The sequence below is a fragment of the Typopeltis vanoorti genome, chromosome 6 (genome assembly GCF_054136105.1).
Source record: "Typopeltis vanoorti isolate ZY-2024b chromosome 6, IOZ_Tvanoo_1.0, whole genome shotgun sequence".
Classification (NCBI taxonomy): Eukaryota; Metazoa; Arthropoda; class Arachnida; order Uropygi; family Thelyphonidae; genus Typopeltis; species Typopeltis vanoorti.
This window is the reverse complement of record NC_143554.1, coordinates 136086422-136103048: the sequence shown is the minus strand read 5'-3', so window position 1 is coordinate 136103048 and position 16627 is coordinate 136086422. Positions and strand designations below refer to the sequence as shown.

Here is a 16627-nt window from a genome sequence, read left to right as displayed (position 1 = left end):
CTTCCAACTGTTCAAGAGGTGCATAACAGATTTCTCCTTTCTTTCTAATCATTTACCTACATACAGCACTGTGCTCTGTTATAGGTTTTGCAACTTCTCATGTCCACAGTTGATATATAAAAAAAGAAACATGTATATTTTTACACTCTAACAGACTTAATGACTTCTTGTCTAACAGCTGCTACAGTTCAAGGAAGTATTAAAAACATTTTAATGAAGGTTTTTTTATAAACTTCAAACTTTTCTACTTTAAATAATAGCTGCAAGGAATTTTTCTTCCTTTGAAAGGAATATATTTTTGATTTCTCTTGAAATATGCAGTTCATCAGAGATTCAATACACTTATTTTTAACAGATCATATTTACAAAAAAAAAAAAAAAAGTAACACATTAGATTCTATTTTGGTATATATCCAATATAATATGTTAAAATAAATTTACATATCATCTGTACAAGAATACTATAGAATTTTTAATACACTTGCGTGAATTTTTTTAAAAAAAAGTCTTTATACACAAAACTAGTAAACCTCTTGAGGCATATACCTCAAACTCAACCATAGATATATATATATATATGTATATTATATATACATAATTACATCACTGGAGTGTATGTGCTGTTTGCAATTTGGCTCGCATTGCAAATGATTCATGCACACTGTGGGCCACATTCAAGATCCCCGACCAACTAATTTTCTGTACAAAACTTTACAGAATTCACTGCCTTGTAACGTTTTCATTTTTTTAAATCACGAAATAGGTGAAGGTCAAGAGTCTTTAATGCAACATCACACTGTTTATTCCACTTCCCCTGAAGAAGAAAGTTCATCTTTGATGCTCATGTCTAAGGCAGCTTCTGTATCACTACTTTCTAAAACACCATTTCCTGAATTGTCTTTATCACGTGTTAGTAATGCCCTCTGTTTACAATGACGTAATTCACTAGGGTGACGAAGAAACCTAATAGAATAAAGAGCATATGACTGAAATGCTATCCAGATTCATAAATGTTAATGTGTAATAAATGAAGATGTTTTCAGAGAAATAACCAGAACACTTTAGCAAATGCAAATTACAATGCTATAAAAAAAAACACAAAGTGCAAGCAAAAAAAAAATATATCACATAAAATTAGGTTTATTATACATATTATCTGAATATTTTTGCACAATAAGAATTTTTGGTATAGTACAAGATTAAAAACTCATTAGTGAATTACCACTGACATTTTCCATGGACATACAACTAATAACTCTTATCAACTTTGTAAGTTGCACTAAAGCTTATATCTTGTAAGTTCAGAGAACTTGAACAACGCCCTTCATCCTAAAGAAAGTTTAAAGTGATTGAGGCATTAACATCACTATTGGTTTATGTGAATTATGTAACTTAAACCTTCTGCTGAACTGAATTTAAAGAGAGTTCCCAATGCAAAATTTTATCAACATCCAACAGTTTAGGTATACTAAGTCATATACAGGAGACAGACACCCACATAAAATAATCTTTGTTCTGTAAGGAAGAATGCAAAGTAATAACCTGAAAGTATGGGAAATTCAATCCCAACAACTTTGAATATTAAAATATTCAATGTTGCAATGAAAATGTAAAAGAGAATGTAACATATTCTTAAAAATGAACAATAAACAATAAAATGAACAATGAAAGATTGTTTTACAGTTTACTAAAACATTTTATAATCTATTCGTCGGTAGGTGTCGCACTGATATGATCGTCGGCTTGTCGAGAGCTGCTGAAAAGATTAGTAGTATTTTATGTTATCATTGGCAATTTTACTAGAATTTTACGTAGTATTGTTTGCTTTTTCGTTTCTTGGTGTGGCTGAAATGAAAAAAATGGCTGAAACGAAAAAAATAGCGGCCAGGTCGCCATGTTTGTTTAAGAGTTTTGATGTGGGAGAGTTTTTGTAGTGTGCTGTCTGTGAGATGTATGCTTTGCGAAGAGCAGTGGGAGTCTGGTTGGATGGTGATAGTGGAGTTAATATGTGCAGAAAGTGCAAGGAGAATGAAGGTCTAAAGTGTGTTTTGGGTGGTGAGAGTGATATCGTTAAAGAAAGTCAGAATATAGAAAATAGTGATGTGATAAGGAATTGCGAGGTAGTACCAGATAGGTGTGAGAGCGTCGTTGAAAGTGTAAATGAAGGTAGAAATACAGAACGAATGGATGATTTAAATGATAATGAAAATGGTGAGATAGATGCAAGTAGTGAAATCGCTCGGTTGAGCAGAGCGATACACAGAGCAAAGCAGCAACTGGAGCATATGGAAAAATGTGTACTGAACATACCGACTAATAAACGGCAAAAGTCTGTTACGAAAAATAAGAGGATGTTCGTAAACGTAAATAAAATGAAAGAGCAAGTGCTGTATGGAGATTCGTTATTAAGAGGTGTGATAGTTGAGAGTTTGATGAAATCGTACCAACTGGGTGCGAACATAAAGGACATCAGTGAATCTATTCGAGTGCAAAAACAGAGGGGGAAAGAGATGATAGTCATGGCAAGAACAAATGATTTTAAAGAAGACAAAATGGAAATGATAGAGGATGCGAGGGAATTACTTGAGGTAGCAAAAGAGAAGAGTGAGAGAGTTAGGATGGAGAGCATTTTACTACAGTATGAGAGTGAAGTGTTTAGAAGGATGGCCATAATTGCCAATGACTTTATGTGTGGGTTATGCATGGAGAGTGGTGTGGAATTTGAGGATGTGTGGAGTGAGTTCAATGGGTGAAAGGATTTATATAAGATGGATGGATGGGTTACATTTGAATGGATTTGGTGTACAGAGGCTTGAAAAAATGTTGATGAATGAAGTGGATGTACAGACTCAGGGAAACTAGATTTATTAAGGGGGAGGGGAGTAGATATGCAGATTTTAGGGAGGCAGTTGAGTGTATGAATGAGTATAACATGCCCGGGCAAGTACGAAGGACAACAAATCAGAATGGGATAGTTAGTATAAGGCATCAAAGTAGGGATGGGACTAATGGTCTTCTGCAACTCATGTACACTAATGTCAGAAGTATTAGGAACAAGAAGGAAGAATTTTTGGCTTTGGCTGACACTTCCAAGCCACAGGTTGTTGGTATTAGTGAAACATGGCTGACAGAATATGATATAGCTAGTGGGATTGAATGTGAGGGGTATGGTATGTTCAGGAGTGACAGGGAGAATAAAAAGGGGGGAGGAGTGTTATTGATGATAGCTGATGAGTTGCAGCCAAGGAGTATAGAAGTCGAACTGCAGGATAGAGATAAGAGCACATTTGAGGCTATTTGGTGTGAGATAGTCTAGCAGAACAAAATATACAATTGGGTGCTGCTATAGACCAGGTGATGGAATAGATGGTGAGGATAGTATGCATAGGCAAATAGAAGAAATGAGTGGAAGGAGGGTAATTATTATGGGTGATTTCAATTATGGTAACATTAACTGGAAGGAGGAGAGGGCACATGGGAGGGAGGAATTGGATTTTATGCGGTTATTAAGGGACAACTATCTGCGACAGCATGTAGTGGAAAATACTAGAGGGGAGAGAGTGCTTGACCTAGTAATTGCAACTGAGAATGTGGCTGTAACGAACATGACCATGTTGCCACCAATTGGTGAGAGTGATCATAAGGTCATGACTTGGGGGATAGCTAAAGGAGTGGAATTTACAATTAAGACAGGGTACATGTGGAATTACCAGGCTGGTAAGTATGATAAGCTTAGGAGTGTCCTTGGCTCAGTGCCATGACACGTAAAGCTGCAAGGGCTGGATGTTGATAATGCATAGGAGGTGGTTAAGAAGTGTTTGCAGGAGGTAATGTTTGATTGTATACCAAGAGTCTGAATAATAAATCAAGTAGGGGTTAAATGGATGAATAATACTATTAAGGTTGAGCTGCAAAAAAAGAAACAACTGTGGAGGGAATTTAAGGAGAAAGGTGACCAGCAGGTGCAGGAACAGTATAAAGCTCAGGCCAGGAAGGTAACCAGGATGGTAAGAAAAGCAAAATCAGATTACAAAAGAAAATTGGTCATGCAGGCTAAAGAGAATCCCAAACAGTTTTTTCAATATGTTGCAAGTAAAAGGAAAAATGTTCATGGCAGAATGATTTTAAAAAATGATGAGGGTAGGGAGGTAACCGAATCAGTCGATATAGTGGAATTACTGAGCAAGCACTTTGCAAAAGTATATCATTCAGGTGGTGGCGACATTGAAAAAATGAAGGAACCATTAGTTTATATGGGAATTGTGATGAATGAAGTGTAGGTGAATAGCCTATTACAGAACTTTAATGTGAATACATCTGTGGGATTGGAGGGTATACCGGCACGGGTCTTGCGTGAAGTGGCTAAGGAATTATCAGTGCCCTTGACCATGTTGTTTAATCTGAGTCTCGGATCTGGTTTAGTCCCGAAGGTGTGGAAAGAGGGGAAAATAGTTCACGGTATAAAGGAGGATCCAAGACTATGGTTGCAAATTACCGACCAATCAGCATATCAGAAGTCATTGTCAAGGTCTTGGAGAAAGTAGTCAAGGGAAAAATACAGGAATGGATTGATGAAAATGAGATACTATACAGGGGACAGCATGGCTTTGTGAAGGGTAGATCATGCCTCAGTAACTTGCTCAAGTTTTATAACAAGATGACGGCTGAACTGGATAAGGGTAATGGGTTTACAGTGATACTGCTGGACCTGGCAAAGGCATTTGACAGGATACCACATGGAATTCTAATCAATAAAATGCAGCATATGGGGATGGATATAGGGTTGGTGAGATGGATTGGAGGGTGGTTGACAGAGAGATATCAGACAGTGGTTTATTCAGGAGTTGAGTCCACAAGACAGCCTGTGACTAGTGGTGTGCCACAGGGTTCTGTTCTTGGACCACTACTGTTTAATCTGTTCATTAACGATATAGGAAAGGATCTAAGAGGAACAGTTCATTTGTTCGCTGATGATGCAAAGTTGGGTAGGGCGATAGTGAATGCAGAAGATGTCAAAATCTTGCAGGATGACGTGAATAGATTTGAGTTCTGGGCTAAGGAGAATGGATGTCAATTTAATGTGACAAAATGTAAGGTTATGCATTTTGGGGTGAAAAGATTAGCAGCAGTATACCACACTGATGGAACTGTACTCCAGGAGATTGATGAAGTCAGGGACTTGGGAGTGTTGGTGGATAGGGAGATGAAGTTTAGGGGGCACATTGCAAAAGTAGCTAAATCAGCTCATCAACTCACTTGGTTGTCGAAAAATACCTTGACGAGCAGAGACAAGCAAGTTATTGTACCTTGTATAGTCTTGATAAGACCTCATCTCAACTACTGTGCCCAGATTTGGTCACCTAGGTTCCTTCTAGATGGGGAGGAGGTGGAGAGGATCCAGAGGCAAGTGACTAAGATGATAGCAGGTCTATGGAATGAACCATATGAGAACAGGTTGAAGATTTGTGGGGTGCAGACACTAGTTGATAGGCGTAAAAGGGGAGATATGATTGAGGCATTCAAATTGCTAAAGGGTTTCTATAGGATTAATTCAGAGGATATTTTTGAGATCAGGACTGGTGGTGGGAGAACTAGGGGACACTTATGGAAGCTGGGCAAGAGTGTGGTTAGCAGGGGTGTTAGAGCTGGGTTCTTTACTTTTAGAGTGGTAAATGAGTGGAATAAGCTGCCAAAGTCTGTTGTGGATGCTATGACAGTGAGCGAGTTCAAGGCAAGGTATGATAGATACTGTGAGAATGTCGTATAGTTGTGTGGACATGATGTTTAGGGCCTCCCTAAAACATACATCTGTGTGATTGGATGGTATACCAGCTCGTGTCGTACATGAAGCGGCTAAAGAATTGTCAGTGCCCTTGACTAGTTTGTTTAATTTGAGCCTCGGGTCTGGGTTAGTCCCAAGGAGAGGGGAAAAAGTTCCACTGCATAAAGGTTGTTCCAAGGCTGCTGTTCAAAATTACTGGCCAATCAGCATAACAGGAATCGTTATCAAGGTCTTGGAGAAAATAGTCAAGAGGAAAATACAGGAATGGATTGATGAAAATGAGATACTATACAGGGGACAGCATGGCTTTGTGAAGGGTAGATCATGCCTCAGTAACTTGCTCACGTATTATAACACAGTGATGGCTCAGCTGGATAAGGTAATGGGTTTATAGTGATTCTACTGGACCTTGCTAAGGCCTTTGACAGGATACCACATGGAATTCTAATCAATAAAATGCAGCATAATGGGGATGGATATAGAGTTGGTGAGATGGATAGGAGGGTGGTTGACAGAGAGATATCAGACAGTGGTTTATTCAGGAGTTGAGTCCACAAGATGGCCTGTGACTAGTGGTGTACCACAAGGATCTGTTCTTGGACCACTGCTGTTTAATTTGTTCATTAATGATATAAGTAAGGATCTGAGAGGAACAGTTCATTTGTTTGCGGATGATGCAAAGTTGGGTAGGGCAATAGTGAATGCAGATGATGTCAAAATTTTGCAGGATGATTTGGATAGATTGGAGGTCTGGGCTAAGGAGAATGGATGTCAATTTAATGTGGCAAAATGTAAGGTTATACATTTTGGGGTGAAAAGATTAGCAGCAGTTTACTACATTGGTGGAAATGTACTCCAGGAAATTGATGAGGCACGTGATTTAGGAGTGTTGGTGGATAAGGAGTTGAAGTTTAGGGGGCACATTGCAAAAGTGGCCAAATCAGCTCATTAAATCACTTGGTTGCTGAAGAATACATTGACAAGCATGTTATTGTTCCTCTATCGAGCCTTGATAAGACCCCATCTCGACTACTGTGCTGAGATTTGGTCACCTAGGTTTCTTCTTGGGGAGGAGGTTGAGAGGATCCAGAGGCGAGTGACCAAGATGATAGCAGGTCTGTGGAATGAACCTTATGAGACCAGGTTGAGGATTTGTGGGTTGCAAAAATTGGTTGATAGGCAGAGGAGGGGAGATATGATTGAGACATTCAAATTACTAAAGGGTTTCTATAAAATTAATTCAGAAGATATTTTTGAGAATAGGGCTGGTTGTGGGAGGACTAGGTGACATCCATGAAAACTGGGCAAAAGTGTGGTTAGTAAGGATGTTAGAGCTGGGTTCTTTACTTTTAGAGTGGTGAATGAGTGGAATGGGCTGTCAGAGTCTGTGGTGGATGCTGTGACAGTGAATGAGTTTAAGGTGAGGTATGATAGATACTGTATGAATGTCGTATAGTTGTGATGATTATGATTTGGGGGCCTCCCTCGATGAGTCTAAGGACTCCCTGGAGTTGCCCGTAATAATAATATTCAGATACCTAGATTACATTGTTCAAACTTTTTTTTCGTATGTGATTCTCATCCAGTTAAGGTTGTACATTAGAACATCAATAGGATAAAGATATTTTTTATTAATTTTTTCTATTTTTTGAGGTATTTTTATTTATTTTTTATATAATACAGAAATCCTACTCTATCCAGAAACATGGAACTTTTTCCAAGCTGCTTCAGGCCTTTAATAAGTGGAGTCTTATACTGTCTGATGAAATTCATCTTCCACCTAAAGACAATCACAAACATCCATGCTCAAGGTGGGATGGGAATCTGCAGCCTGTTGATTGAAAAGTGGATGGGCTAACCACTCAGCCAATCAGGCTGGCAAATTTATAGGTGGACTTGCACGATATCAAATGTCTTGAACGCACTGGACACATGAAAGAGAAAGCCGATCTTAACCTTTATTTCTGCAGATTCTAATAGGCAGAGCAGATGCAATAGAAAAATTAGATCACAAAATGTCTTGACTTTCAAATTTTAAACTATCATCTATTTACAAAATAAACAAGAATCAACAAAGAAGGAGAAGTTTCTTTGGAATAATTATACAGTTAGGAATATAAGATCTGAAGATTTATTAAAGGATGTTCTTTAACAGAGATATGCTATGATACCTAGATTACTGCAAAGAAAACTGGGAAAAAAAAAGCTTAAAAAATTCTTGTAAATCTTAAATTATTTTACTAAAATAAACTGCTGAGGACAAATCTAAAATAGGGATGAAAAGAAAGCATACCTATAACAGTGCCTTTCTCCAGGTTCCTTCTGTAGAATTTTTACCCTATAATAATAACGAAGAGCTCTGGACATTTTGTCAAAATTCATGTTCAAGTGGTTTTTCTGCATTCCCCAAAGACAGGCAAGCCTATGAGGATCAGTGATCTTAAAAACTCCTCTTGTTTTATCTTTCCACACAATACAGCTATTGTATCGCTGCTGAGAATCATTAAGTAACTGCTGCAAAAAATCCCACAGTAGCCGAACATCTGAAATAGTAAAAATACAATGAAATTCAAGATGCAGTTAATATGTAACAAATATAAGAATTAATATATATATACTCAAGAAAGAGCAATACTTATTAAATTTAAATAACTGTAGTCGGTAAAATGTCCATTAAGCATTTGTCCACTTCAATTACAATTATTATTCTCACAAACTTCCAAAGAGTTTCACTGCATTAGTAGTTTTACTGCTAATGATGATTGCAGAAAAATTATGTACAATTATAGTGGAGATCCAAGAAGACAATATGTGCAACAGCCTTCAAGTTGTTTGGCTAAGATAAATAGCACAGGATATCTAATATGGTATTGTTATAGATAAATGTAAAAGGTAGTAGAGCAACTCTCCAACCAGAACATCACAGCCAGGGATATAATAATGAGAAGGAATACTTGACAAAATCATATCTTTTGACAGCACAAGTAAATAATGATACAAGGATGACTGCTTGCAGGTCTTCAAGATGAACTGTAATGTTTATTTACTAATGCACTCATTATTCACTTGTAGCTGCTTCACCATCCCATAATCTTTCCTACTGTACCTATCCAGCACTATTGTTGGCATGATTAGCTGAGCAGATAGCATAATACCTGCTCTATCTGGCCTACAGGTTGTGGATTGGAATCCCACTATGGGTATGAATATTTCTGGAAGATGGCTGATAATTTTCACCACCTTGCTTATTAATAAGAAGACCTGAAGTGAGTTGAAAATGTGCCATGTTTGATACTCCTTCAAGAGCATGGTTACTAGATTACTCAACCCTTATAACATCTACATACTATGTATTAAATTTATTGCCTTTCATGGGTAAAATTCACATGAAAACTTCCTCATAATTGATCAAGTCCTACACTGTACAATACATTCCTACCTATATCATCTCTTTTCAAGCCAATTACTCCATTCTCTATGCCACACCTTTTATTCTACTCTAATTAATCTGATTCCCTATTTCATTGCATGTATTGATTCTGTTCACTCACTTTCCTTTATTTCACTTCTCCTTTCATATATATCCATATCCAGGCATTGAAGAATTAAAAATCAAAAATCCTACTTCCTGTCCTCTCAGAAAATCTCTGCTTGACAATCTTGTTTTCTCACTCTTTCATATCATTGGGGAAGGGGGGGGGGGAATCAGGTGTTTCCTAAACTGGGATAATGCTAAACTGGAGAAGAAGGACAACAGTTGATAAATGTGGTATAGATATCCTGCAGGATGATTTAAATAAATTGGCACTGTGGACAAAGGATAATGATTGTCAATTTAATGTTGCAAAATATAAGGTTATAGCACGTTGGGTTAAAAAAAAAAGGTTACATACTATGTATCATATAGATGGTACTAGATTGTAGGAAACTGATAAGGCTAGGAACTTGGGGATAATAGTGGACAGAGAGTTGAAGTTCAGAGGGTATACTGAAAAAAATTAGTAAAATAGCTCAAAGGATTAAAATATTTAATTATTCCAATATTTCGTCTCAGTCACTAAGTCAATGTCAGAGAGCACAAGAAGAGACTTGTAACACGCACACACAAAGGCAACAAAAACTAAGTGAAATACATGGATGAAAGATGAGTCTAACTAGGTGGAAGCAGAATCTGTAGGTACTGTCACCAGCATTCTTACTCAATCATCACCTCCTAAAAGAAATTCTCATCGTGCTGACTCAGTGCCCTAAAGAAACTATGCAAAGATAGCAGTATACTGCTATCTTTGCATAGTTTAGCACTTCCCTTATCACCAGAGCTGATAAGGGAAGTGCTAATTTCTATTGAATACAATAGAAAAATGGACATCATTCTCAGACTGTTCCACCTACAGACCTATAAATTATTATTCCACCAAATTTCAGATAAAAAAAAATAGAAGCCTGCTCCAAACAATTTTTTCCCTGTCTTCCTGAAATCACAAAAAACTCAATCCCTTCAGTTCTCACCCCCCCCCCCCCAGATATATGGATTACCAAAAATACACAAACCAAATTCCCCTCCCCAAAAGCCCTATAGTAGATACTACAGATTCTCCATGTTATAAATTAGCAAAACAGTTAGTTCTCTTACCCCTCCTCACTGGTTACTTCCTATATAAAAAACTATTAAAACTTGTTTCTGTTTCCTTTGCTATCCATTCTGAATATTTCTCTTGGAAGTACAAAACTTATAAGCAGATAGAGGATGCATCTATGGGGTATTCCCTTTCAACAATTTTTGCCAATTTTTTAATAGAATATTTTGAAAAACAAGCTCTTGACTCAGCCCCACTCTCAAACCTAGCTTGGTTTGATATGTGGATGATGTGTTTTCCATTTGGCCTTATGGTCCAAATGGAAAACATTGTTTCCTTTCTGACCTGAATAGTCTTCACTCTAGAATGAAGTTTACCATGGAAAAAAAACTAATAACAGTGTAGCCTTTCTAGATACCTTGATAACACACCTACCCAATGGTAACCTGTTATTTTCATTATACAAGAAGCCCACCCACACAGGCAGATACATCCACAAACTTTCCCATCATCTCCACCTCTCCACAATATGGTATCATTAAAACACTAACCAATAGAGCCTGTAACCTTTGTTACAATAAGTTCTTGTTGGAAAAAAGAGAAAGAGAACTCATTACAGCAGACCTTAATCATATACACCACATCTCATCTAATGGCTACAGTTCCCATAGTATCAAAAATCAATCCAACCCCAATCATTGACCTTCTCTTCAGAAATTAAAGATGCCAAGAAATTATATTCTTGGTTTAATCCTTTATCCAAGTTTAAGCAAACAAACTCTGCATGTGAAGTAAATTCATGACTGGGCAACTTATATATAGAGGCTAATGACTTCACATCACTTGCATTAGTATACCATAATGCAAAGTACATATCCTTACAAACATGTATAATGCTATGCATTATGGGAAGGATCACTACTCAGATTGGTTTCAACTTTTATTGAGGTCTTATTAGTGGGAGCCAGACCCAGAAGTGATACCAAAGACAATTGACATTTATGTCTTTAGGGGTGAAGCAAGATGCTTTTCATATTCCTCGCTATCTGTTGCAGTTACAGTGAGGGTAAAATTTATGAGCAATTTGCTCGCCCTGATTGGGCATGGAAATTATTGTTACACCCTGATACCTTCACTATGTGGAATTTTCAGTTATCATGGTGTAACATGAAGAGAAAATAAAATAAAACCCCTGTATAAAAGCTAATAGATGAATTATTTAAAAGAAAGAAAAATATTCTTGCATCCAAGTAAAATATATAACAAAAAAAAAGTGTTTGTTGAACTAACTAATAAAAGAAGGAATATATTAGTGTTGTGATATAAAAAAAAAAATTAGCTAAGTAAGACAGAAAGGATTAGTCATAAGAAATTGTATGTGAGAGGGTAGAGATTAAAATATCAAGTAAATTCTTAAAAATTTGGAAGGGGGTTAATTTAGAGGCTAGCAAAAGAAAAACAATAGACTATCGCTCAGGGTCAATTTCCAGATTGAGACATCGTCACGTGCTCGCTGACCTCAGGATGTTTGGCAGAAAAACGCCACCCTAATTGGTCGGTGAAGTCGAATCCAGTAAGGGGCAGAGAAAAGAAATTAAAGAAGGTGCCGGTAGGGGTCAAGATATAAAAGGGTTAGAACCCCCCACACACGGAGGCTTTTCCCGGATAGTTTCTTCACGAGCTCCTTCGTATAGGTTTCACGTGGTTTTCCTGAGTGGCGGGATTGGAGTTGATCTCCGTCGTCACAACAAGGAAACAAAAGTGAGCGGGATTTCAATTCCGTATTTCCTATGGTAAGAAACGAGGAACCATTTAGCTATAGGAAAGAAGGTATTATCTATGTGTTTCATCATCCAGTGACAACTACGAAAAAAGGAAATCTGTAAAGAAGTCGTGCCCACGTGGTGAGTTTCACAGCCATGGTATAGATGATTCTAAAGTGTGTTCTTAATTCAAGTTCGAAAAGTAAAGATCGCATAAGCACAGTTTAATGCCAAAAGAACTTAGGAGTGACCGATTATAGGAGAGATCATACCAGGATAGCTCAATCGGAAAAAAGTAGAGGCCAATATAGAAAACTCAAGAGAAAAAAGGTACTGTAAAAATCTCGTGTTAACTGAAAATTGTCTGTAATTGTAATCATTATTCTATTACTGAACTGTTGAAGAGACTAAGGAAATTTATACTAGGACTTTAGTACATGACTGATTATAATGAAAGTATGCTTGTTAATATTAATATTATATAAGTAATTCATGTGTCCTGAGAATTATGCATGTGTATTGTAACGTATAGGAAAGTTTTAAATGTCAAAGTGATGTGTTAACACAGTGAAAGGATAAATTAATCTACATAGTTTTAAATAGTTAAATAGAGTGAGTTGATCACATATGTCCAGGTGCTACAGCATATAGCGTATTCAGACTAATATAGGGTTAACTAATGTGTTAATTAGATCTGGGATTATACATATGATTGTATGAGTTGAATTTGTTATGGTTGCATGATCGCAATACCCATATAGGATCATAGCCAAATTACTTGTGATAAGCTAATGTTAATTTGTAAATGTTTTCTTAGTATTGAATTGAAATAGATTAGAAATTGAATTGTACCATACTAATGAATTTAATAAACCTTTGTTCATTGATAAAATAGTTGTCTGAAATTGCTGCCCAATGCACCACTTGAAAAACATACGAATCTAATCATGCGGGAAATTAACGTGTTAAAAAACGAGATAAACTGTCACGACTGCAATATTGTTTCACATTCAGACATGTTTTAGTAATTGCTCCTTGTTTTTGTATTTAATATCTCAAACTAAATGTCCCAAAAGGCGCAGTATAATATAAATATTAGGGAACACTAAGGGGAGAAATAGCTTAAATATTTGTATTTTGGGGTGATATCTCGTGCATAGATAATAGTTGAACATAGATAAGCAGAATTTCACTAGATAGAATAATAATCATAAATTGGGACACAACATTATGCATCGCTATAGGAGGTTAAGGTTAATATAGCTTTTGGTCTTCTATGTTTGAATATGTCCGTTGCCTCGTATGCTGCAACTTGCTGAACCAAATCGTTGGGGTGTATGGACGTCTTTAGGAAGAACTTAGATGCTAAGGATTGTAGGAAAGAGAAAATATAGGGAATATTTGTATCTCTATGAAGTTGATTGTTTCTAACATACCATGGGGCATTCAGAATCATTCTCAAGCACTTGTTCTGTACATGTTGTATTTTGATAATGTTAGTATTATAGGTGTGGCTCCAGGCCAGAGAAGTGTGATATCAAGGTTGAAGTAATGCAAAAGTCACATTTCCATATACAAATAGCCAAAAGGTGTCATATTAAAATACTCTGGATTAGAGACGGATGTTGAAAGTTTTTCCACTTGACTATACTATAAACTAAAGATCCCAAGAAATTATATTCTTAGTTCATTACCTATCTCTAATCCACAGTATTTTAGTAATAAGGTGTGACACCATTTGGTTACTTGTATATGGAAATATGGCTTCTGCATTACTTCAGCCTTGGTATCACTTCTGGCTCCCACTGATGAGACCTCAATAAAGATCGAAACCGGTTTGGGTAGTGACCCTTCCCATAATGCATAGCAATATGCTTATCTGTAAGGATATTTGCATTGCATTATAGGATATTAAGGCAACTGATGTGAAGTTATCAGCCTATATATAATAGTAGCTCCCGAGTCGTGAAGTGACTTCACATGCAATATAAACACTTAGATAAACCAAGAATATAATTTCTTGGCATCTTTAATTTATAGTGTAACCAAGTGAAAAAAACTTTCAACCCACGGCCAGTTTGTTTGTTGGAGAGTGGAAACACTAACCAGTAAACCGACTAAGCTAGCAAACTCATTGCCATACGCCTATTGAACAACCAAGTCAAGAAGTGAACTTCCAGATCCTTTGCACATTCCAATAATATACATGGTGATATCCCATCCATTCCCACAGCCTTATTATCATGAGAATTACTTAATATTCTAAACACTTCCCATTCTTGAACTGTCAGTCTTCTGTCCTCCTCATTATTATTTAACACTACTCCCACTTCCACATGAAATATGCTATCAAAATTTTCATTGAACTCTCTACTACATCTTCTGCAGGTGCAACCCCACATTCCATCTCCAGCAATTAAAGTCTGTCTTCCATATTCACAATTTCTTCTAAGCAATATGATTTTGTAGAATTCTATAAAATACTCCTCATGCTTCTGAGAGGTACCATGTTCTTTATTCCTCGATGACATCCTCTTTCTCTAAAACTCCTGTATAATTTCAAGATTCATCCATTTCTTTATTTAGCTTCCTAACTTTGGGAATATAATCTAACATCGCCATAAGTAACTGATTTCAGACCAAGTGCAAGGCACTGCCGATTTCTTTCTCTCCCTTCAATTGATCAAGACTGCACATCACCATTCTGTTTCATTAATTTATCATACTACCCTACTCCATAATTCCACACATCTGTTTTGTTCTGTGAAGACTAACCTAGCAACTCTGCATGTCAAACCACATAATCACTCTCCCCAGTTGGTGGATTCAAAACTCATGTCCCACATGTTGCTTTAACTATATGTTGCCATAAGATAGTTGCCCTGAGTATCTCAAGAAATTCAATCTCCTTACTCTTGCACATTTATTTCTAGATTCCAATCAATGCTTATGCAGTTAAAATCACCCATTATTATTTCTCTCTTATCACTCACCATCCTCATTTTTCAAAACATTTCGGAATCATCTCCCTCCATATTTCCTGGGCTGTAGCATTACTCCACTAAATATCTAAAATTTGTGCTTGTTTCAATCTCACATCAAATAAACTCAAAATCATTAACCACTACTATTTTGTTCAAGTTCCACATAAGGAGAACACATCTATGTTGAAATCATTAGTAATACACCACCACTCCTCTTTTACATTAATCACATCTTAGTGACACTAGTGACTCGCAGATTGGCTAACAGTTTTATTATTATCACGTGACACCTCCAGGGTGTCCAAAGACTCATTGAGAGAGGGCACCTACTCTACAACTCTCTGTCACCACCACTCAATCCACCAACTACAATGAACCTCAACTACACCAAAGGCATCTACTGCCCACCACCACCACTAGTATTTTCACAGACAATCGCAAACATCCATGCCCACGATGGGATTCAAACCTGCAGCCTTTTGGCTTGAGAGCAGATACACTAACCACTCGGCCAAGCAGACCTGCAAACAAGGCCACAAACTCTGTGCTTTTATTCCCAATACTCCTTGTAATGGCATGTAAGCACAGCAGCTTTTCCTTGTCTCCCTTCCCCAATTCCATACCCCATCATCTTGAGGCCATCCCTGCATCCTTATCTTGTCTTCCATCATCATTTGTCTCGCACCTATCCTAGTATTTTGCACTCACAGTCCAACCACCTAGATTCGGTTTCCTTGACTGACTATACATTATCCTACTCTCATCAACAATCTGTCCAGCTTCACACTGCCACACACACTCAAATATAGACTTATATGCAACAAGCAGCTATCTCTCCTATCTTAAAATTTATCCAATACATCCACATACTGAAGTCCTCTCTTCTTGTCTATTCTAGCTATCATGCTATTCATAATCATTGCTCTTTTTCTCAGCTCCCTACTATCATACCTTTGCAACACAAACACACACAATTCTTCCTCTCAGACATACTTTTGATACCTGCTCCATTTTCACATCCTTCACAGAGTCTCCTTACAACACTATGCTACTATCCATCATTTGACTGCAATCATTCATCTTTGACTCATCTATCACTGGCACCTTTCTTCTTACACTGCCAACTTCCAATCTCTTCTCTAAATGTCCTACCTCACTCTTCACATCTCAATTCATTCCTTAACTTATCAATATGAGAGAAGATATTAGAAAAGAATTGGTATCTTTCATACTAGCTTCTTTACATTCTGCCTCTATTTTTCAACTGTTCCTCTCTCTCTTTTGCATCTTCCTGTCTTACTACTCTTTGCTATCTCATTAAATCACATTTGTACCGCATTTGCTATTCCCAAATCTTGCTATGCTTATATCACTTATGTCATTCATACTACAATCAATTGCTTCTTTTTAACTAGATCATTCACCTGATTTTTTTTTTTTTTAACTTTCTTACCACTCTGTTTCATGTTATCACTCTTTGCTATCACAAAGAGTGATATTCTTCTTATTACATTGCCATTA

General features: G+C 36.9%; 1 protein-coding gene across 1 annotated transcript in view; it reads right to left on the bottom strand.

The window, feature by feature from the left end:
- Positions 1–476: 476 nt before the first annotated feature.
- Positions 477–16627, bottom strand: part of aop (ETS variant transcription factor anterior open) — a 109162-nt gene continuing 93011 nt past the window's right edge. The window contains exons 7-8 of the mRNA XM_090393731.1: positions 8076–8325; positions 477–963 (exon numbers count right to left, since the gene is read on the bottom strand). Of these exons, the coding sequence (XP_090249857.1) occupies positions 801–963; positions 8076–8325 (413 nt within the window). The 3' untranslated portion in view covers positions 477–800. The remainder of the gene's footprint in view (positions 964–8075; positions 8326–16627) is intronic.